General features: G+C 37.1%; 1 protein-coding gene across 1 annotated transcript in view; it reads right to left on the reverse strand.

The window, feature by feature from the left end:
* Pi4KIIIalpha (phosphatidylinositol 4-kinase III alpha) overlaps positions 1-24,798 on the reverse strand; it is a gene marked incomplete in the record, with an annotated part of 92,318 nt that overhangs the window by 50,945 nt on the left and 16,575 nt on the right. Inside the window, 5 exon segments of the mRNA XM_074092027.1 lie at positions 289-389; positions 4,930-5,107; positions 7,574-7,687; positions 7,935-8,644; positions 9,064-9,274. Of these exon segments, the coding sequence (XP_073948128.1) occupies positions 289-389; positions 4,930-5,107; positions 7,574-7,687; positions 7,935-8,644; positions 9,064-9,274 (1,314 nt within the window).

Genomic DNA, 24,798 nt, shown 5'->3' on the forward strand with positions numbered 1-24,798 from the left:
AGTCATCAGTTTACGATACAGTGCTGTCGTCTGCACAATGATTGAGCCAAAAGCGTTGAGCGTTCTGACAAATTAAATAGAAGAAGTTACCTACTTACATTTTAAGCGTACCCCACACTTTTTTTACTCAGTTATTGAACACGCGACAACACTTTGAACAACTTTGTTTTTAGAACTTGGCTTTTGCTAACAATTTGGAGGAGGAAGGATCAAAAATATTACTAAAATTTTGCTTTCGTAATACCCGAATGACCTCTAGGATCAGTATAGAACTCAAAATAAACTTACTTCAAGGCAGACCATAAGTAGCGGCATATGGGCCAATATCAACTTATGGTTATGATTAGAGTTTATTTTCTCGGTGAGTCGCCCGCAGAGGGAGTCAGCACCTAAAAAACAAACATTTAGTTACGCACAATGAAGTTTATTTTTTAAAATGATGGCAGTATGATTGTTAGTGGAAAAAATCATGATTTTTACAAAGGCATGTTTAAAGATAAAATGACAAATATGTGTTGGAAAAAACTCAACATAAAAACAATTTCCTCTTCCGGCAGGATTTGAGCCCGGCTAAGCCTTATTTATTTATGTATGTTTAAGTTACATTGATGGTTATGTACTGCGACTTGTATGTATCTTGCTTAAAGTCCATTTTAGATTTGCAAGAAAAATCTTGTAAGTTTAATAACATTGCGAGGCCGTAAAGCGAACGAGTTTAGTCGAGTGCAGCAATGCAACTTATCACGAGAACATAAAGACTGGGAGCGTGGCGCCTCCGTCTGGCTTTAAGGAGGTCGGAGCAAGGGGATAGTTTATAGCAGAGCTCTGTTGCTGTGTGGCTCATGATGAATGGACGCCCACACTAGGTCTCGTATTAATATAAACCTTTCGGTGGAGTCTGGGGGGTACAAGTTAAAGGAGGGATGAACTGGGTCAAGGGAGCATCCCAGCACCTCCACCATTTTGTTGCAAAGTAATCCGAAGGTCTAGTTTAGACGTGCAAGAAATATCGTGCATTACATTGCGAGGCCGTAAAGCAGTTTGCAGTGGTCAATCGAGCGCCTCAATGTAATGCAACTTTCGCAATTTTTCTTGCAAGTCTAAACTGGGCTTTACAAGCCGACACTATCCTGTTCAAACCATGCCGGAAGTTTTGTTTCGTAATGTGATTCCACTTTAACATATTATTATTTACAAACATGTCACGTTTATGAACACATGAGTCTACTTCGGCTTTCAGTGCCATAAACGGGAATCAAACATTAGTATCGAACACAGATTTTAGTCATGTACGTATAAAACTATTTTTTTATTTACCTAATTACTTTAAAAGCTTTATCATTAGACACAGAAATGTAGCCAGCACGGGCAAATTTTCATAGATAGGTACTCAAAATCATTATGAAAACTTTGTACAGGTTGCGGCATAACAGTTGATAGCCACCACATCTGTATTCATGGCGCCAGCAGGACACTGTACGGTCAAGGACTTTACCTAAGTCATGAGCCAACATGGAACTGTAGGAACTAGGCTGTATACCGCTGGCAGGTGGGAAAACTGACCACCTGGCAGGTTAGATTAACCTAGTTTTGTATAAAAGGATAGGATTTTTATATTGTTTTTTTAGAATTTGACTTTAAAACCGATTGACAGCGGTATACATGCCGGGAGCGCAGATTGCTCCCGACAGCCTGAGCGGCTGGAACCATTTATGTAAATCTATTAAGTAAGTGCTACCAAGTTCTAAAATAAATCCAAATAATTGATGAATAACCATCTTTATTTTGAACTGAGTTTAAAGTCACGCGCGTTGATCCCCAGTACCTAAGCTCCAAGTACCAAGTTACAGTCCCCACAGAACCATTCCACAGTAAGCATCATAGTGTCATCGCATTAATTAACAAGGTAAATCGTAATGACTTTTCCTTTGAAAAGGTTCCGTGGTGGCTCATGTATTAAAGTCCTTGACCGTACGCTAGCGGACAGCGGGGCGGGCAGCGGAGCGACGAGCGTGTCTTCTGTTCATTGCGCGGCTGAGGCGCTCACCGCATAATGGTTACCCGACAGTAGTGTTGTAAAAAAACCGTTTTTTTTCTGAGGTAAAAAAATAATAAAAAAAACAAGTATTTTTTTCTAGTTGTTTTTTTTTCAAGACTAAGAAAATGAAGTTTGATTTAGATCCTTATTGATCACTATTTCTTTTTTTTTTATTCGACTGGATGGCAAACGAGCAAGTGGGTCTCCTGATGTTAAGAGATCACCACCGCCCATTGACACCTACTACTACTACTACTACTACTATGAGTTCACATTACTATTTTTAAGTCGTAATTTAAACTATGTAGTTACTATATTTTTCTTTATAAATATTTAGAACAATTTTTACATTTACATACAAACGGAGATCTCTTGCCCTGCCTTTCCATATTCCGTACCTTGTATAGCATAGCGTAGGGGATACCACAACACAGAATTTCTCTCTAGGCGGATGTACCTATTAAAATTCAGTCAAAATCAGTTACTAATTTAATCTTTTGTAAAGAAAAAGTAATATATAATAAGTCAAGTTTTATTTTCATAAATGTGAAAAAAAATATAGTTTTTTTTCAAGTTACATCACTACGCAGCACATGCAATGAATAGAAAAAAATCTCGTCGCGCAGCTGCCCGGTGGAGTTCAGTTCGCAGACTCAAAAGCGCTGGTAAATTATCTATGTCTCATTATTGGGGGTTGGATTTTTGCGGGCCGCGTTTGACAGCTTATTGGGAAAGAGCAGCACTTTTTATCGATATATCGTTTTTTTTTTAAACTGTGTCTAGAAATATTTTATTAATTCATAATATATTATCAATATATGTATATGTGTTCGAAATATCGGGAAAATTAATCCATTTAACCACTAACTAAACATTCACCATTCACCATTTGTTGTTGGGGTGCTTGCTGTTAACTAATTTTGTTTAGCAGTGAATTATAAATACTAAAACGGAAACCTGAATATAAAAAAACCTGGTTTCAGTTTTTTTATTTTGTATTTACACAATTACCTAGCTGGCTGCCAAATTTCAACTTTCTAGGTCACCTGGAAGTAGTCAAAAGTTTTGATGATAAGTGAGTCAGTCAGTGGTAAAAATGGTGATTTTCGGACGTCGAAAATCTCGTGAATGGGCGAGTAATTCTTGCTAATTGTTACATAATTATTTGCTGTGATTTATTTTCAAAGGTGTTTTTCAATAAAAAGACACGCCAAGATCGCTTCCCATCCCAGCCTATATACGTCCCACTACTGGGCACAGGCCTCCTCTCAAAACAAGAGGGCTTGGGCGATAGTTCCCACGCGGGCCCAGTGCGGATTGGGAACTTCACACGCACCATTGAATTGCTTCGCAGGTTAGTGCAGGTTTCCTCACGATGTTTTCCTTCACCGAAAAGATCGCTTACCTTCTATCTAATGCTAAAAAAAGGTTGGTAACAGCGATAAAAAGTAGTACGCTCTCCCTACAAGCTACCAAACGATGTCTACAAAAATCCGACTCCTCATCATGCACAAGTTAGCCATCGGGGTCAACCGGGGTCACTCTCACCCACTAATATACCTATTAATATAGTAAGAGCGTTTATTAGTGCTGGCACTTCAAACTCCTCATCAACTGTAAAACCATAAATGTCATAGTAAATAATAAGTAATAATTAACCATCAGAGAGCCTAATGGACATTGGACACTTCACACATAGTAAAGGTAGAAAAACACACTTAACACGTGACGCCACGTGACCTATCGACATTCGATGTGAACCGTGCACATTGTACAACGAGTCACGCTTCGCTAGTGTCGTAGCAGAAACACGCATAGAGACGCGTCAACACGCCGATCTAGTTCGACTGGATTTTTCCGCGTGGGAGTGCGTGTCATCATGTGGCGTGTTTTATATCTCCTCCTGGCCATACTAAATTATATGGGATTGATTATTACTGATACGCGTCGGGTGGCATGGCGTGGCGTCGCGTTTTAGTAATGTGTTTCTACCTTTACAATGTCTGAATTGTCCAATGTTCATTAGGCTCTCTGAGGGCTCAGGCCGTAGTTCCCTCGTGGACCCAGTGCGGATCGGTAACTTCACACACACCACTAAATGAGGGCTAAAAGACAGGCGACATATCGCTAGATGCAAGCAAGACCGTAACGTCAAAAAAACCTCACGATACTAACGAAATCTAGCAATATTTCGCCTGTTTTTTAGCCCTCATTGATTCGCAGGTTTGTCCCAGTTTCCACACGATGTCTTCCTCCACCTTAAAGCTCGTGATAAATTTCAAACGGGTCCATATCGGCTCGCATACTTATCAGAAGTCCGAATATAATGTTTGTCATAACTCTTTTTTCTCTGAATCCAATAATTGTTCAGAATTGTAATAAAACAAACATAACATAACCTATAGTGTTCTATTATAGGATGACCATTTAAAAATTTCAGAAAACTAAGGTTTCAATGGGAAAAAAATAAGACAAACGATGATGCGGACAAAAATTACGGTATGACTAGCGAAGAGTATGCGAATTTTGGCGCTCCCATTTCAAACACATGAATTTCGAAAAACTAACGTAGTGCGAGCTCCATTTGAACCCACGAGCTTAAGAGACCTTAGGCCACTTCAGCTTATTACGGATACAGTGTACGGTCAAAATCATAAACTCAATACTCAATATTTTATTGCTTTTCCACAATGTATGGTACATTGATTGATTGTTTGAAACATATATTATTATATACTTTACACCTTTGTACCACTAAACTAAAGGTCGATGTATACTTACATATTATTTTGACGCTATGGCTGTATAATATATTGTTGCTAGTACAGACTAGTCAAAGATATTAAAATTGTACAGTTAATTAGTAAATTAAGTAATAATAATAAACATACCTGTCTCGTCTCCAATGGCCCACACGAGCAGATCGACGCAGGCCGAATTTGCCATCACGTTTACTTTGAACTTGTTGACCGTAGCGAAATTACTTTCACGGTCTTCTTTCTCTGAGGCATCGTGGTGTCTACTCTGCAGCTCTGTTTGACCGCTCAGGAACAAGCATTTTACGAATTCCTGTAAAGTAATATTCATCATCATAATCATCATACCTAGGATAACTCGGGGCAAGTTCTAGGGATTTGATATCGATAAAAATGATATCAATATAATAAAATATGACACCATGAAAAAAGTAAACGTTCTTATAAAAGGTGAGGAAATTTCAATAACCAACATGAATCAGAAATTGTCTTTGAGTCATTATTAAAGGGCGAACGATGGATGCAATATGGTGACGAAAGCATAAGATGGATAAGACTTTTATTAGACTTCGATTAATATTTTTGTGTAAAAATGTATAGAAAATTGAGTGATATCTTCCTAATAATGGTGAAGTATCACTTTACAAATATGTACCACTTACATCTGTAGATGTAAATAGGTAATTTTCCCCTACATAAGTGGATAGCGAACTATAAAAGGAATGTACTGAAAATATGTAATATGTACTCTGTGGTAATATAGAAAGAAAGAAACACGATTATTTACTACAACAATAAAATTATCCAACTATTTTTCAACTATGTTCTCTTTTTTAAACCAATTGTAGTCATATCCATATTACGTATATTGTTCGACATAATTTTGACGTAAATTGCATCCGCCCACTGGTCATTATAAATATTTTAAGAATGCCCCGTCCGTACTGTGGACGTTGAGAAAACGTTTAGCAGTTTAAAGTGGATATTTTCATCTAGCTAGACGGCAATCATTAATACCAACGAAAATGGAATAAATATTGATTATGTATTATATGAAAACTACTTTAAAATTAACATATAAATACACGTTTTAATTTGTTTATTTTTTTAATTAAAAATGAGAAAATAAGTAATATTTATTTATTTATGTCGAACAACATTTAGATGTTGGCAGTACCATCGATATAATTTTTTGTCGATAAAATATTTTGCTACATCACTTATAGATGCCCGAGTTATCCCAGGTATGATCATCATCATCAGCCGGATGACGTCCACTGCAGCAGGGCAACTACGAAACTCGAAACTCGAAGTTCGTGTCGTGTGGTCCCTCCGACACTTATACCATTTAATACGAGAGCGAGAGGGACGGTACGATACGAACTTCGAGTTTCGTAGTAGCCCTGCTGAACAAAGGCCTCCCCCTTAGAACGCCACAATGAACGACAACTCGCCACTTGCATCCACCGGTTTCCCGCAACTCAAAGTAAAGTAATATTGTTTGAATTATGGTGATACTAGTGTTTAGGCTTCGCGCGCGTAAAAGTCTCTACACATCATCCCATTCATACCATGGCTGTAATAACAACGTGTCAGGCAAAAATATATTCCTTGTATCGAAAAGTATCAGACTTTCCATAAAGGGCCCCATACACGGTACGATTCGTCTGTACGATCGATCTGATGAAAATCGTAACGATTGATCGTAAAGAGGCATACACTGTCGATTCATCGTTACGATCTTCATGATTGCATGGGATTTTGTTACGATCTCCGACATCGTCTTCGATGAGGTAAATCGTTAACGATCTTGACATACACTATCGATTCGTCGTTTCTATCGGTCTGAAGCGACGGATCGTACAGACGAATCGTACCGTGTATGGGGCCTAGCACGTTTTGTAACGTACCGTCCCCGTGCCGTCGCGTGTCATGTACCTATGCGTTTGACATTCCGTTTGTCACTCCGTCTGACACGTTCCTATTACCGTCATGAATGACATGATACGGTGTAATGTGACCTTCAATCATTACATCCAGCAGTGGAATTGAAATTCCGGGATTTCCTGAATTCCCGCGGGAATTCCCAAAAATTACATCGTGGTCTTTAGTGACGTCGCAATTTCATGACTCTATATCCAGCAGATGAGATTTCAAGATTTACCGAGATAAAAAGTAACCAAATCTCCAGCTAAATACCAAATTTCATTCAAATCCGTTCAGCCATTTTAGCGTGAAGGAGTAAAAAAGTAAATAAAGATAAAGTATTGAGTATTGGACTAACGAACATGCATGCACGCATGCATGCGTCACCTCATCCATCACAGGTCAGATAAATAAATATAACGATATTATATGTACGGTAGCTTATGTATATGTATATATGTGTTTACTATCTTTTGCCCGCGGCTTCGCCCGTGTGGAATTCGGTAATTGCGCGCTGTTCTCTCGGGAACTGTGCATTTTTCTGGGATAAAAAATAGCATATGTCACTCTCTGGCCCATAAACTATCTCTGGGCACTTCTATCTACCGTTGTACACTGAGTGTATCTCTCCAATTTCAACAAAATTTGGAAGGTAGACTCAGTCCATGATTCCGAGCTGTAAAAAAGGGTCTCCAGATGTGTCCCCAAAATATGTGGATTGGAATTATTTCCAAATATCCCCGTCCATGAAATAATCATTAACTACTATTATGCCTTAGATATGTCTTCTTGACAATTGTAGTTTCAACTGTATCATAAAACGAAAATATGATAAATAAAAAAATATATTTACCTGTACATCTTTGGTGAATGGTCCAGGGAGATCTTTCTGGTGCTGCAGCAACTCTCTCAGAAGAGTCACCATCACCAGATTTAGAGTTTCAGAAAAAGACTTATACGGGAAAACCTGTATAAAGAAATTACCCTTGTATTGACAAAAATTACGCTTAAATTGACAAAAATATAATAAAATAAAAGTTAAAATGCGTGTAAAATATACTTTGGCTTAATTTTCGAGTGCCTATATTCACATTGCTTTATTTCGGGAATTTCGAAATGGTATGCTGTAGTCGTTCATAAATAACTGTATGAGTAAAAAATATTAAGAGATCGAGGCTCCTGACATCTGGCAATACTGAACAATAAAAAATTACCTGTATTTGTCCAGATGCATAAATATCTTCGGCCTCCTCATCCAAGAAAGCTAACAAGTCCTTGGTTAAAATCTTCTTAGCCAGCGACAATATAGACTGCAGATACGTCACGTAAAACTGCACATTAACCCTTCTTTCTGGTGACTCCGAGAACCTCATGTACGGAAACTGGTTGAAGCTAGATCCAAACTTGTGAAAGAAGTACGTAGTAGGATCATACGGTACAGAATGATAGCTGTGCAGAGATCCTCTTTTAAGTGTACCGTCTACAGTATCATTTCCATTTTCCATGATGCGTTCCACAGGGTTCAAATTTCCTGATAAAGACCTGGGTATTATCGGTCGGAATTGGTTGAATTTTCTCTTCTTATCCAGTGTTGAATATTCGAAATTCGGTTCTGGTTCCTTGTTCTTCACTGGGCTGGGGGGCTGAGGGAACAGTCGGCATAAAAGTGGAGGGTCGATTGTTGCAAAACGACCCATAGACCTTGCTAGGCCTATGAGAACTGGGATAGTGCTTCTACATAACTGAAGCTTTGACGTGCTGGTATAGTCCTTGCTTTCATGGCAATTCAGAATGACTTTTGTGACGTTGGACATAAGTTCAATCTGGGCAGTGATAATCTCTTCACGGAGTGATGGCTGCTTTGTAGCAACATCGGAGAGGAGTGTATTGAGACAGAAACTGAACTTCTCTGCCATAGGTATACCTGTAACCAAGAATATTAATAATAGAATTTTGTTAAAACAAAAACGATTTATTGAATCAGGCATTACTTTGTGAAGGTCCATATTAATGATCTAGGTATAAAATAAACAGCTCCTTTGCTTCCATGCTGTAAGAACACACATAAATCACACAACCCCAGCACTAACGCTACGCTGACGCGTCTCAAACTCAACCAGAGTTCATCATCAGAACAGCAATTGTATAGTGGTGGTAGAACCATTCTGGTGAAAATCAGACTTGCAGTTGATTGATAATTTGCCCTGGCATACACATCTCCTTGATTCAAGAAAAAACAGAAGTCAACAACTACAATTACATAACAACTTAAAATATAACAAAAGTTGAAACTGGATATTTTCCAGCTCCTACTTCAGCTGTGGTAGGAATTAAATCACTTACGATCACCACACTTAATCCGGCATGCTGACTCTTCAAACTGTGCAGTCGGCAGGCATTTCAAGACCTTTAAGAAGTAAGGAAGCAGCTTGTCCTGATGCTGCAGGCCACTTTGCAGGTAGTAAAGCCCGAGAGCAATGCAGGCCTCCTGGCTCCGAGTTGTTACCACAAGCGAGGAGCTTGCTTGTGGACAGAGCATGAATAATGTGTTCACCTGAAAAGATTTATAGAAATGTTTTTAGATAAAACACTATTCTAACCACTTGACAGTACAGAGTGCGCGACCAATATGCCTCCAATCGTCCGGATTTCTTATCGACGGACCTAACGCGCCGCGCGTCCAAAATTTTCTAACTACAAGGTTTTAAAAAAAGGAAATAAAACCGGCCAAGTGCGATTCGGGCTCGCGCACCGAGGGTTCCGTACAAATATTTTTATTATATGATGTAACTAAGAATGTATGCTTTTCGCAATTTTTTCTTTATCTGTGCTATAAGACGTTACTTCGTACCAAATTTCAAGATTCAGAGTTCACGGGAAGTACCCTGTTGGTTTTGATTCCCTTGCATGTGTCGAAAATTTGCAGCATAAACGGCTGTTTCTTTTGATTGTGTTGGCTTAGAGAAGTTTGATTTTTTCACAGCTCCAAGGAACAGTTAGACCTGAGTATTAGATATGAATTTCAGCTTGATACCTCCACGCGTTCCTGAGAAAAAGCGTCTTGACAGACAGACAGAACAGACAGACAACAAAGTGATCCTATAAGGGTTCCGTTTTTTCCTTTTGAGGTATGGAACCCTAAAAATACTGTGACGTAAATGAATGTTGACTCATACAAATACTATTTATATTATACTTAATAGCTTAAGTATATTATAAGATTTAAACACAGACTAAACTTTATCACACTCAAGTATTCAGGGAGGGGTTGAAGGATTTCGTTTGTTTTTTTTTATCTAGTATTCTAACTAGGCTTTAGTACACCAAAGGTGACTATGTCAGCCTCATGGCTCATGGGGAGCCTCACTTATATGTATATACTACACTACAGATATTACGCTCTCCCTTGCACCGAAACCACGTCTCTGGATGCAAAGGCATGTCATATGTGTATGAACCTGTAAATCAGCATCGCTTCTTCTGAAAGCGGTTGACTTAGAATTACATTTACACCTCCATTGAACAAGCCACTCTCTCTGATGTCCTTAATCTGATCACATTCCAAAAGAAAATTAATAAGGTCCTCAGTCTTATTACAACCTATACACAAAGGTGATTGTACAACTCTCATCAAATTCAAAAAACAGTTTAGTGGAATGTTTTGGTACCATGCTATCGTCAGACTGTTCCACTTGACACTTGACGTTGAATCGTCGGACTGTCAAGTGGAATATTTCTAATCCTACTGCACAAAGTGGACAAATAAATTATGTAAAATGCACTTTGGGCCCTTACTTCAATCTTTATAAAAGTAAGTAAATAATAAGTAAAGTCTTCCAACAAATAAAAGTAAAAAACCAGTTTACCATTTCATATTGACTCCAAATTTAAAACAGATGGATCAAATTTCTTTCTACACAATTGTAAGTATACTTCACATATAATAATTAGATTTAGTTATGTGGCAAAACAAATCCACCATTTCATCATCATCATCATCATCAGCCTATGTTCGTCCACTGCTGGACATAGGCCTCTCCCATGGCACACCACTGAGCACGATCCTTGGCTACTCTCCAACCACCCAAATAAATAAATAATAAATAAATCCACCATTTAGCAGATCTTTATTAGGGCTAAATATGTGTAACAACCAATATTGTTATCCGATGTACCTATGTAAATATACAGTAATTAATGCAAATAAAGATTCTGATTCTGATTCACCAACAAATTCATTTTTGTTATCAAGGGGGCAGTTTGGTGGCTACCTAACATTATTACTATGTGCCATTTCAACTAAAAAACTTTTTTTTAAAATTGACTTTTCAGATAAATTTTGGAGTTCCCTTATATAGCTACAACGTTGAGACTTGGATAATTTGTATTGCGCATCACTAATGTTAGGCAGCCACCAAACTGCCTGCTTGATCACAGGGTATAGTAACAACAAAAGCAAAATAAAATAATCTTATAATTACCAACTACATAACCATATATGGCAGCGGTTCTTAACCTTTTTAGCTGGTGACCCAAAGTATAAATATAATTGAAACCTGTGACCTAAACATACTGCTAAAACTGATATTATTATAAAATGTATAAAAAAAAACGCAACAGAATTCAGTAACTCGAAATTGGGTCGCGACCTGGGGTTAAGAAACCCTGACATGCAGTTATTTTACTATGTGGGCTTCAGCAGATCAGAGTAACTGCGTGTAAACTGCTAACCCAGGGTTAAGTAGTGTCAAAATGTTTGGAACGGTGGCCCCTAATCCAGGGTTAGTGATGAAGTGAATTGGCCTCTGGTGGAGAAGAAGAACCATAGTGGAGTAGGTAAATCTAGGCATGTATTATTGGTACCTAGGTACTATTTGGTTGTATCTATATTACATACATTGCAACTCCAATTCCTAGCTAGAAAATTTACCACAGATCTGAAGAATGATGAGATCATCAAGTTACGAAAAATTATGCATTCAAAATGTATTTTTGTTTAATGTTAAATATCATTAAATTGTCGAAATTCCATGTAAGAATTAAAACAATAGTCTATTTTAAACTAAACATTTTTAAATAAACAACAACTTTTTTATGCGCCAGGTTACTCAACAGTCGTCGTAAAATTGATTTCGCAAAATCCCATTACGCGAAGAGTTTTACTTACTTTTTCCCATGGTGTAGGCTGTATGTTGGACAAACACCTAGCCAAGTGTTGCACTGTCTGCTTAAAGAATTCGTTTTCGTCCATTGATATTGTTTATTATGTTTTAATACAAAACATTTTAGTTAAAACCTGGTATTAGTCAGATTTGTATCATCCATCGATACAATAGGATGACAAATGTTTGACATTGACAGTTGAGGCCAATGTTACCATTGTTATGAATTTATTTAAAAGGATATGGATATTCTGTAGATTGTAGAATTTCTAATCTATTCTATCTATAACATAAAAGTGAACCGCCAGAACGCGACAAAAAAACGAAAGAGCAGGCTAGCGCTCTACAACACCATTTTGACAACCCAAACAAACAATAAATAAATAAACAAACAGGACAGAAAAGCTTCTAAAAATATCGCTGAAATGTAAGCCCTTGTGCAAGTATTTCGAATAATAAACAATTTGAATTCTCATCCTCCTTGGTTCTGGCCGTTTGCTTCTGAAACCATTGCCAGCGCACGCCGCGCGCAGCTCAAAAACAAATTGCTGTCTGTCAGCACAATTCATTCGCGGGAAATTCGGCAGACTTCGTATGTTGTGTAATTAAATAATAAGAAGACTAGTGTTTACTGTTAACTGTGTGTGTATGTTACTAAATTTTAAACTGTATTATAAACCTTGTAAATAGTGTTAAATACTTAGTATGTTTTTTTTTTTGTGTAAAAAACAATAGGTAAACAGTGATTAATACGGTGTGGATTTGGCGAGCGCTTTGAGTTGGCTTTATTGAGGTTTGTGGTTCATAAATTGCTTTAATACCTGTCCTTCCCCCGGAACCTCGCATTCATTACCCCTTTATATCCCAGAGGCACAAATTTGAGCCCAAGATGGCGATACCCTAGGTACCTACCTATGTCATGCGCGGTGCTGAACCCCCCCTTGTCGCCTAGATGTAATCTGACATCACTTGAGAGAACCACTTGTGTTAGGCATAGATGAGAGTGTGTATACTGGTAATAGATAGCTATCTTCACGTATATTTGTGGTCTCGACTAAAGCGCCACCAAGCGGTTGAGTCCGTGATTAAATGTCTTTTATATAGATGTATAGCTACGATAGCAAAGTCTAAGAACTTTTCTTACACTGTGACGATAGCTGTCTATTACGTATAATATATTGATAGGTATAGGTAGGTGTGTAGTGTTAGTTAAAGGTAGGTATGTATAACACGACCAAGCTAAGTTTGCACCTCGCACTTAACAAAAACAGTTAAAAAAAATTAAATTCAACAAATAGGAGACGAAAATTCGGCGACAAAGAATGAAAGCTGTTAATGCTAAAATTTTCGCCGTTTGTTTATTTATTTATAAAACTGAGATTTTAACGCGAACGCGATCGAGACGTATTTTGTAACCGAAAACTTACACTAAGGTTACTGGACATGGCGCCCGGACACAACTGTCAAGAGCGGACCTGAACACCTGACCAATGGCGTGCATGGAGTGAGCAGCAGGGTAGGCGCCTGCCCTGCAGTGGGGGGTGGCGGCGCGTTGCTACGGCGTAAACTGGCGCTGCATACCCTGGAATCGATCCACATGCACGCATCGACCCTACCTAAGTGACATAACGAATTGAAATGAAAAATTGAAGCTTAGAGCTATCTTATTATTTGCCGCAAAGTAAACTATTACGCTATTAATTAGATAAAAATAGTTAAATTGATATAGTACAGATTGTTATCGGCATCGGCACCGTTTTGCTATTATTTCGTAACCAAGTTATCTAGTGATCTATATCTAATGTACTCGTTTTAATTATTGTTTATATTAAATTTAGAATGCATGGAGATAATTAGATACAACAGTATGGGGTCTATTATTAATGAGCAGGTAAATTTAGTTTCATCTCCCTTGCTACAGCTTGGATCTAATTTCAGCAAGGGTAGTTAATAAAACATGCCTTGACAGTAAATAAATAAAAATCAAGGTAGTTTTGAAGGACGGTTTAAAAAATGTATTAATAATTTGTGGGTAGTTTTGTTTTGTTTCATATAACGTATGTGGGTACTTGGGGAGTTACAGTGACAAGTTAAAACGGTGGTTGTAGTTCGTTAGTCTAACAACTGGTAGCATGGTGTACGGTTGTGTCACTCTGAAGATAAGCTCTGGTTGAGTTCGAAACGCGTCAGTGTAGTGTGGTGGTGGTGATAGATGGGTTTGTGTGATTTTTGTGTGTTCTTACAGTGCGGAGGTGGAGGAACTGCATGAACACGCATATTTTGCATAAGCTTAGCTATCGTAAGGTCGCGGGTGAGCAAGGAAATTCTTTTAGTTAATTTAAGAGACTTTTTGTCATTAAAATTGTTCAATTTACCAAAATGGACATAGGTAACTAACAAAAAAACAGTGCGTTTTTAACATATTTTTTTGATTACTGAATCCTGACCTAAGGTTTGCCGTTACTTTGCTCCACAACTGTGACGAACAAAGAAAAAAAAAATTGCTTTGCACGGTTTCATACTTAGTCATAACTCCGAAACAATCTACTTTTGTACTACACTCAAAAACACTTTTTGTATTATTTTTATTTTATTTATTGCTTATACTCGTATAAATATCATAAGCAACTTACAAAAAAAAATGAAATCCCACAAAAACGTTTCATGTTAAATGTTGCCAAGACGAGACCATGTAGCTCGCACTGTCAAAAAGTAATCAGATTTCTTGTAGAGCCAAGTTTCTAACCATACGTGCCCAGCTCTAAATCTATAAGCCCTAATTTTACACTAAACTTGCGATGAAATACTACAGCAGTAGCTCGTAGCGAGTAGTTGGTAGCGCGTAGCAGCGTTTTCCCGCTATTAATCTCGTAGGTGTGCAAACCGTGGATTAAACTGGCAAGTCGGCCGCACGAACCTTTTGCAATTCGTCATATGGGCTTGAACTTAAAAATCTACATTTCCGCACGGAAAGCGTTGAAAAGATTGAATAGGTTTTTACCGCATACTTACCGCTTTTCAACAATGTTTGGCATTCTTAACTTTCTGGTGACTTTTTAAAGATGTAATCGCGACTGTACGTATAATTTTTGAGTAAGTTAGGGTTTTAAATGTGAATTTTATATTTGTTTCTTAGTTGGATTATATTTTTAAAAATATGTTTGTTTTGTAAACAGGTATTGGTAACAGGTTGGTTTTATTCTTATGTTACATTTCTCGCCGCTGAGGTGAAAAATTGTATGTGTTACACGAGACCAAAGTTTTTTTGCATCTCGTGTGTTTGAATCCCTTGCTGCTCTCAGGATTCTAACCTAGAATCACTCGCTAACGCTCGTGATTCAATTATAGGATCCTTCGCTTACTCGGGATTCAAAATCAACACTCGCAACAAAAACAACTTTGCTCTCTTGTTGCACAAATAAGTATTTAAATTTACTTTGATTTTAATAAAATAGACGTAACTATCGAACTTCCTGCGAAATAAATGTGAGTCATAGAGTGAGTAACCAATCTTCATAATATTCTAATTAAATTGATAAAATAAAGGATAGTACCTACAACAAAGTATATGTGGTATAAGTGGATACTTACGGCGACGTGTAAGTTAAGTAGGTAGGTATTCCCTGAATGATTATGATTAGGTATTTAATTTACCGATTTATCTATTAATTTAACCGCGCAAACCATAAGCGATGACAGAGAAATTTCTATTCTAGCTGCCGTGGTGGTCTAGTCACAGTCTAGTGGTGTCGACTTATTTTTAAGCAGAGAATCGTTTGTTAAAGTCTGGGCACGATTAAGTCTGAAGAAGAACATCTTGAGCGAACCTGCACAAACCTGCAAAGCTATTCAATGGTGTAGAATTTCCCAATCCGCGCTGGGCCCGCGTGGGAACTACAGCCTTAGGATGAATAAAGTCTGGGATGATAATGATGATCACGAGTCCTATCCTACTATTTCCTACTAATATTAACTATGAATGTGAAAGTTTACATACTTATTTTAAGTAAAAACCGCTCAACTCGTGGACTGAAATTTGGCTTAAAGGCAACACAGCTCAACATAAATTTTAATACATAAAATAATTTTAAGTCCAGAAAAGTGTATTGTTCCTGTAAGATAGCGATAAGCGAACTCTTCACAGAGAAAACCGCGGACAACATCTAGTGGTTCTTATATTATACAGGCGAAAGTTTGATGTTTGTCACTCTGTTACTTAAAAATGGTTACCTAATGACTGATTGGCAGATAAATGAATTTGTACGCAGATGTATTGTTTCACAGACTAACATTTCTTAACCTACGTAACCTTTAGTAGACTATTCAGTTGGCTTATGACTCAGCGTATTACTCTTTAACAGAAATTCGTTTAGCCGATTAATCACTAGACATTTTGAACGTTTACTCAAACAATTTTTCGCTTTAAAATTTGTGTTTATTTTACATATTATTGAAGTCAAAACAAACCCAGTCGCGACGCTAGCGTTCAATGTGCTCGTGCGTTTGTTGATCGCAATTCTACCTAACACTCCTCGCTGACTCTCGTCGTCGCACCTAACTACATTTTGATGCCATGTAATAGCTCTGCTTATCGTATTTCGGCGAACAGTTGTTCGATTACCGTAAGCTGCTTCAACTTTGCCCTCTGGCCCCAACATTGCCTTAATCGATTTAGAGTCGATAACTTAGCACTCTTATAGGTTTTAAACTTTTATCTACTTACACGGAAATTATTATTACGGGGGGATAAAAGTTTAAAAACCTAGAAGGGTGCCAGAGGGCAAAGTTGAAGCAGTTTACAGTAACTGAAACAATTACGAAACAAACAATCGACTAAACGTAAATCTACATATCGCTATTCTTTCTATACCGACTACCCTGCGAAAGGAATGATAGGCGTAACGAAATTATACCAAACGTTGCTCGTCCAAACGAAAAATCTGCCAATAGCGAAACGAAAATCTGCGTAATTAAACTTGGCGAAACGACAGGTCACCCTTAAAAACTGACAAAACATGCTCACACCTGCGAAAAAATTCAGTGCTCTGTGTGATGTTATCAGTCAGTACACATTGAACCCGCTTGGAAACTAGGTACCTAGTCACCTAAAGCCCTCTCAAAATGCGCCTCTCTTTGTCAAATACGTACGTACTTATATATAGGCAGAGATGATAATGATGATACTAGTAACATTACAACACATAATAATACTGAAATATAAGGCAAGGGAATTGATCGGCATGGTACCTATAATTATTTAACAACTGGATACGATAAAGTAGACTGTACGAGTCTTGGTCGCTGTCCCAGTACTTGCCGTTTTTAATTTACATAGACGTAAAGTGGGGGTGTTTATTTTTTTCGTCTAACCCTATATTATGGGGTATCGCTGGATAGGGTTTGTGAAATTATTGGGGAACTAAAAGAATTTCCTTGCTCACCCGCGACCTAACGATAGCTAAGCTTATGCAAAATATGCGTGTTCATGCAGTTCCTCCACCTCCACACTGTAAGAACACACACAAATCACACAAACCCATCTATCATCTATCATCTGGTGGTGATAGATGCGTTTGCACCCACGCATATTTTGCATAAGCTTAACTTAGTTCATTGACATGGACCTCCGCAAAGTAACGCCTGATTCAATAAATTATTGGGGGTTGTGAACACAAGTTTCGATTCACTTATCTGTGTTCAACTTTAAAGTGCAAATTTGTATTGTATTGTAAAAAAATTGATATTAAAATCGGGCGCCCCCATCACCTGAAAAAGCAACGCTGTTGGTTTGAAAAACGAGAACGGCGAAGTTTGCATGACATGAAAATTCGCTACTCGGAAAAAATACGTACGTGAAAATTATCTAAGAAACCCTAGAATTATAGCACTAATAAGTCTTATTAACTAGCAATAATTTTTCTTATGAGCTAAGGTTTTGCAGAAAGACACAGATTTTATGACTTATTTATTTATTTATTTAATAAAGCCATAAATTATATGTATAAGGTACATGCTGATGTTATGCAATACAGGTAGAATCAATATAATTTTACCCAGTGGGTGTAGCTAGATACATTTCACTTAATAACTAACAGTTAAAATTATAATATTCATTTAAGCTATAGGGACATAACTCGATAACAAACTTTTTCAGAGCTGGCAAAAATTTTGTGTGTTTGAGTGACTTAATTTCTACAGGCAATGTGTTATACACTTTTGCAGCCACGTAAGTAGCGCTGCGCTGGTAGATGGTTGTCGTAGCAATAGGGGCCCGGACATCGTAAGCAAACCTCAAATTAAGTCTGATGCTATTAAAATTGTTTTTTGGAGGAAATTTATTTGCATTTCGAAAGACTAGTTTGCAGAGCTCTATAACATACAGTGCTGGAATTGTGGGTAAACCTAGTTTTTTAAAAGATGCTCTGCATGACTCTCGGTTTGACTGGATGCCATTTAAAATACGCACACATCTCTTTTGCAATTTAAACAGCCGATGGACTTCAGTACAACTGCCCCATACCGCCAATCCATAGAGAATGTGTGATTTGAAAAACGCGTGATACGCCTGTAAGGCCGCTTTTACAGAAGAAAGGTTTTTTAAGCGCTTCAGAGCAAAAGTGAAACTACTGAGTTTGCCACAGAGAAAATCTACATGCTTTTTCCAGTTTAAGTTTTCATCTACATAAACACCCAAAAATTTAGCTTCATTTACAGCCAGAACCGACAAGTTATTTGATTTTATATCTAGCCTTACACTATTAGTCCTAATATTTCTAAAATGGAGACACTTAGTTTTATTTATGTTTGCGGTTAGATTAAGCGTACTTAACCAATTGACAACAATGGACAAGTTATTTGTAATTAAATTATTAAGGTCTTCAACTTCGTTTCTCTTAAATTCAAATAGCATGGATATATCATCAGCGAACATAATTATTTTGCTGGGCAATAGCTCTGGTAGGTAATTCACATACAAGAGAAATAAAATGGGTCCCAGTATGCTCCCCTGGGGCACACCAGATTCCATGCATGAGATAGTCAGATTTAATACTAGACATTGTGCGACATTTGTGATTTAAGGTTGACACTAAGACACATTGCTCCCGTTGTCTCAGGTATGATTCAAACCATTTGTTTGAAATACCACTTTCTAATGGTATTTCGACTGGTGACTTAAAATTATGTCTTCAGGTACATTGAAACACCTATGTAAGGTAAAATGCCACTCGCAAGGCGGAAACCCCAAAACTTGTTGTTAATCCCTTAATAATAATTCATTTATTTATTTCGTCAGCATAGGTATAGTTAGGTGACAAACAAACAAGAGCGCAAGCCATGATGTGCCTGTCGGCGTACGAAATCATTTGAAAAGACCTGGCAGTAGATCACATAAGATAGGATACGAGTATAGGTATAGGTTAATTCAGATGACCAAATTAATAACAGCGCATCATAATGAAAATTAAATGTCACAAAGTAAAATACAATAATTAGTCTCCCTAACTCTAGTCTTAAAGTAACAAAATGATATCATATTATTAAATGTCAAAGGGCGAGATTTAAATTATCAACATTAAACAAATATAATTATACATTATCATTATCATAATATCATTAGGAAACATTTGAAGCATAATACATTTAGATAACATCAACGTCATTTAGGTAATCATTGACACTATAATAGCATTTTTCAATTAAGCGTTTTGTTAATTACTTACCAATAGGTAATCTGCTATTAGTTCTTATGAATTGTACCATTCACCACGCTGCACTGATTTCTAACACAAATAAAAGGCAATGTGTAGATATTTTTTAGTCAAATCAAATGCAGTAAGCCCTTTGCTTGGACAGCATACTAAACACGTCTAGACTTTTTTTTTTCATTACTTTTCTTTATGAATAAAGAATACATAATAAATAAGTGAAAAATGCAGATCAAACAGCAAGTTATAACAAATGGTGAAGTGAACGATGATTCTTATCACTTGGGAAATTTCTTTATGGATTACATGATCCAGTTCCCTGAAGATCATACTTGGCAGGTGGGTTCGTTTTTATAAGGCTGTGTTTTCATTATTGCAATAGTTTGTGTTCGATAGATCACTTTTAATTTGATAGCATCGCGGTCCCACAATATTACACTACTAGCAGTACTTTATTGGAATACTAGAGTTTACCCGCGGCTTCGTACGCGTAAGCTATTCGATCTGGTCTGGTAGGTACAATTGAAATTCCGGGATTTTTAAAATTCCCCTGAGAATTCCGAAAATTTTAATCGTCATTTAGATTGTTGTAAGAACAACTGTCCAAAATTTCAAGACTAAGCCCAGCGTAGCGTATCCCGTGGAATATCGGGATAAAGAGTAACCTATGTGTTATTCCAGATGTCCAGCTATCTACATATTTACCAAATTACATCCAAATCCATCCAGCCGTTTTAGCGTGAAGGAGTAACAAACAAACACACACACACACACACACACACACACACACTTTCGCATTTATAATATTATAGTAGGATAGTAGAATTAATGGCGTGCACGAGTAGGCAGCAGGGTAGCCATAGCGCTAATGCTGGTGGCGCGCTGCTGAGGCACCAACTACCAACTGCCTACCCCGGAATCGATCCAATGCACTCCAAATTGCCCACCGTCTGTAAGGTAAAGAACATTAACTAGACTCTAGACCAGCTATGTAAAATTTGAAGCCACTGGTCAATGGTCAAAAACTTGAAGACCATAAACTAGATGGGCCGCAAAACCTTTTCATAGAAGACAACTACTGAAAATCCGGCGGTTGCTTTTAAATTGACTTGGGCCGCAACAAGGCCGCACTAAAACATGTTTGACATGAACTGGCTAGGTAAAGTTAACTGCAACTTTACTGACTGTAGGTACTTTGCGTCTATGATAGAAAGCAAACTGTCGTATTTGACAAACGAGTGTATAAAAAGAGCGAATAAATAAAACTAGAGCATTAAAAAAAAATTATTCAGCCTGCACGATATTTAAAGTACTTACGTAAAATATTTGCGGTTTTTAAATTATTATTGTAACAAAAATTACCAGTCAAGTATTGCTATTATTAACTTACCCATAGTTATATTATCTTGCGTTTATTTGATTTGTTACTCGATTTTGATCCGTACAGCACGCTTGAAAAAAGTAAATAAAGTATTAAAACACCCGTTTACAACTTACTAACACTCTTAATTAAAACTCTCTTTAGCTATAATATATATCCTTAAATTAAAAGTGTACACCGCAGCAACCATGACTCAAGACTAGATATTTTTGTATATTTTTTTTAAATGTATAATTTTTTGGACATTATGGCACCAACGATACCACGACGATACCCCGATGGCACCATAACATAACATAACTTGATAACTGTATGAACAACTAACTTTAATTACTTATTACCCACTTGAATTAATAAACGAAAATAAACAAACCAAGGTATTTTATGGCTTACTTATGTAATTTAAAGATAGGGTTGCAGGACGTAATCTGCTACCGATAATTTAATTTTTAAATATAATAGTTTAATCAAAAGCTGATAAATTCTTTGACTGAGAATCAGAAATCCAGAATGAAGGTTTGCCAACGAGCTATGGAGCGCAGCGTATTAGGGGCAAAAAGGACTGATCGTATCCGAAACACCACATTGCGCTCCAAGACTCGAATAGCTTATGTTGGAAAAGCGACCGCCAAACTTAAGTGGGACTGGGCCGGGCATGTCAGCCGGATGCACCCGCAAAGATGGGCGCACAAAGCCACATGGTGGGTACCACATGACGGGCACCGACGGCAAGGCAGGCCGAGGCAGAGATGGCGAGATGACCTGGACGCGGAATTGAGTGAGTGGCCAAATATAGCTCTGGATAGGGAGATGTGGAAGTCAAGAGGAGAGGCCTTTGCCCAGCAGTGGGACACAGTTATAGGCTAAATAAAAAATAAAAAAACAATCTATGCAGATGACTGTAAAGGAACGTCAAGAAACGACACTCTTTAGGTATATAGGATAAACCCTCCAGTGTATGAACACTTAAGAAACTTTTCTACTTTGAAAAATCACTACTCTGTACTTATTAATAATTGTAATGGTTTTATGTAATTTAATCAATCGTTATTTAATAAACAAGAATTTAATTTCTGCGATTTTTTATTACGTGTATAGTTTTTGAGTTATGGAAGAATTTATAAAAAAGTACCCAAAAACCTAGTAAATGAACGAAAAAAAAAACTCATAGCTCAAAATAGATAATTTTTCCGAGTGAACTTTAAAGACATTACATCAAGGTTCAATTTTGTTGACATATTGATTTTAGTTAAATACGAAATTATTTCAGTGACGATAATCCGAGCTTTATAATAAAACTTAATAAATAACAAACATTAAACTCTAATGATACTCGTATTCTAATCAGTCTGTAATCAGTCTCTAATTAGTTAAAAGTATCATCATTTGGGACAAAAAAATCTTAACAACCCAATTTTTAATTATAGATTGTGGCTAATAACAATTGTCAACTTACTACAAGCAAAATCTACATCATTTTTTAATCATTTTTAATTTATATAAAAATAAAAATCGATCAAAATAAATCAATAAAACAAAAAAATATATAATTATATAGTAATTCATGACAAATAAAAGGTACACATTAACTGAACAATTGTTTTAACTGTTCCTATTTCCTTTCCTCGCAATCCCCATTTTCTCCTCGACGTGTCTATCCACCCTCATTGTACCGGCTTGGGTGACTGGCTTGTTTTATGCTCTTGTTGTACAATCTAATATAATTAACAAGTCCAATTTAGGAAGTAAAACTATTGTGCATTTCGATCACGTCCATCGTTACCTACGTTGTTCATACATAGGGTTAGTAGGTATCTAGTAAATGAACAAAGCCAAATTTCTATAGTCCATTTACTAGATTTTTCATTCCTATGAATGAACACTAGTTTCCCAATACTAGTTCAAAGAAACAGAATCGTTTTCTATGCAGAATCTGAAAACACAACCTTAATACGATTACGTTAACATTTAATTTTAGGAAAAAACTATATTGAGCCGACACCAGTAAATGAACAGACTGTTCATTTACTAGTTTTAGAACATTTGATAAGCCAGTAATGGAACACCTAAAAATATCAACTTAACCGCAAAATAAACCACTAAAGAGTACATTTATAGAAGATTTAACTCTTAATCTAACCAATAGCTAAACTTTTTAGTGGTATACATGGAAATAAGCAGTTCTAATGTTACTCCAAACATGCACTGTTTTTACCTGGGATCTAATTTTTCCATACAAAACTTCAAAAGCAGAAATACGTGAACTTCAAACGCCTGCCATGTTGAAATTCTTTTGAAATTGGTCGAAAATAAATTTACCGATTGTTGCCATTGCATAGGAAATCGAGTTGCCGGTAAGAAAAAAAATACGACAGTTGGTGGAAATGGCTATATTGCTTATTTTAGGCAAAAAACGTGATTTTGTTCATTCACTGGAGGGGGGGGCGGGTTCATCAACTGGAGGGTTTACCCTAGTAAAATTGCATCCGTTTTCTCCACATTAAGTAATGTTTCATATCCACCTCATATTTAAGTTCGCGACGAAATACACCGGCTAAAGAAGACTACTCTAATTTCTTCTGTTCAACTTAACATACAAACACTTCTTTGTTATTTATCAAATGTTTGAGCACGAACATTATATATTTTAATGAATCAGGCGTTACTCTACGGAGGTCCATGTCAATGAACTGAAACAATTAACTTTGCTCACCCGCGATCTTATGATAGATACGAGTACGTTTATGCAAGAAATGTGTATTTATGCATAAACGTAGCTATCATCATAAGGTCGCGGGTGAGCATGAAGTAATTGTTTTAGTTAATTGATATGGAACACGAACAATTGTTATAAAAAGTCACGACGATAAAACACGTTCAATATTGTGTAGTTATAGTAACGAATACAAATCATCACCATCACCATCACCAGCCAAATCAGATATTGCTGGATATAGGCGTAGGTTAGATATTTGGATACCTGCTACCTTCATCAGGTCGCCAGTCCACCTGGCGAAGGGCCTAACTTAACTACACTGCGTCATCCGGTACCTAGTCACCACACATTGGCCCCATCGGCCATCAGTTCTTCATGATGTGCCTCGATCACTGTCACTAAGGGCCTCCGCTAAATTGCGTGGGTGCACGGCTTGGAGCGCGCGGAGTGCTGTTTCAATAGGTTTTAATAGCGAAAATATTAACTGAAACATAGATGCACAGAAAAACCAGAAAAAGAGACCAGCGCTGGTAATCGAACCCAGGTCCTCAGCATTCCGTGCTGCGTGCCATACCCCTACACTACCACAGGACAGGAGTACAGACACGAATTTCTCCTATGCACCACATATCTCAACTTGCTTATTTCTTATTCAGTCGCTTAAGCAGCGGCACTAGCGACATCTATGTTTTTAGCCCGCATCGAGAAACTTTCAAACCGACCGATGACCGTAAAAGTAACAAAATTTGGAGTTCAAATAAAAAATACAAAAGACATCAAAAACCAATCTTAGGTTTTAATAGAGCAGAGACCCACTTCACGCAGCACTGCTCTATATGAGATGATATGAAATAAATACGCCGCGCCTGCGCCAAGTCCCCGCGCGATTTTCATGGAAGTCCTAAAATTTCACAATTCTTCTCACTATGTCGCTTACCCTGGTTTTTCTATATCCTAATTTCTGATTCTATGTCGCAGAAAACGAGTAAAAAAGCGAACGTATTTATTTGTGTTTCATAAAGTTCGTCTTTAGTCAAATTAAAAGAGAGAAGATTATCACTGATACATAATAACTTAAAAATGTAATTTAAATCTTGAAAAAAAAAACAAAAT

The sequence above is a fragment of the Choristoneura fumiferana genome, chromosome 9, assembly GCF_025370935.1.
Source record: "Choristoneura fumiferana chromosome 9, NRCan_CFum_1, whole genome shotgun sequence".
Taxonomy (NCBI): Eukaryota; Metazoa; Arthropoda; class Insecta; order Lepidoptera; family Tortricidae; genus Choristoneura; species Choristoneura fumiferana.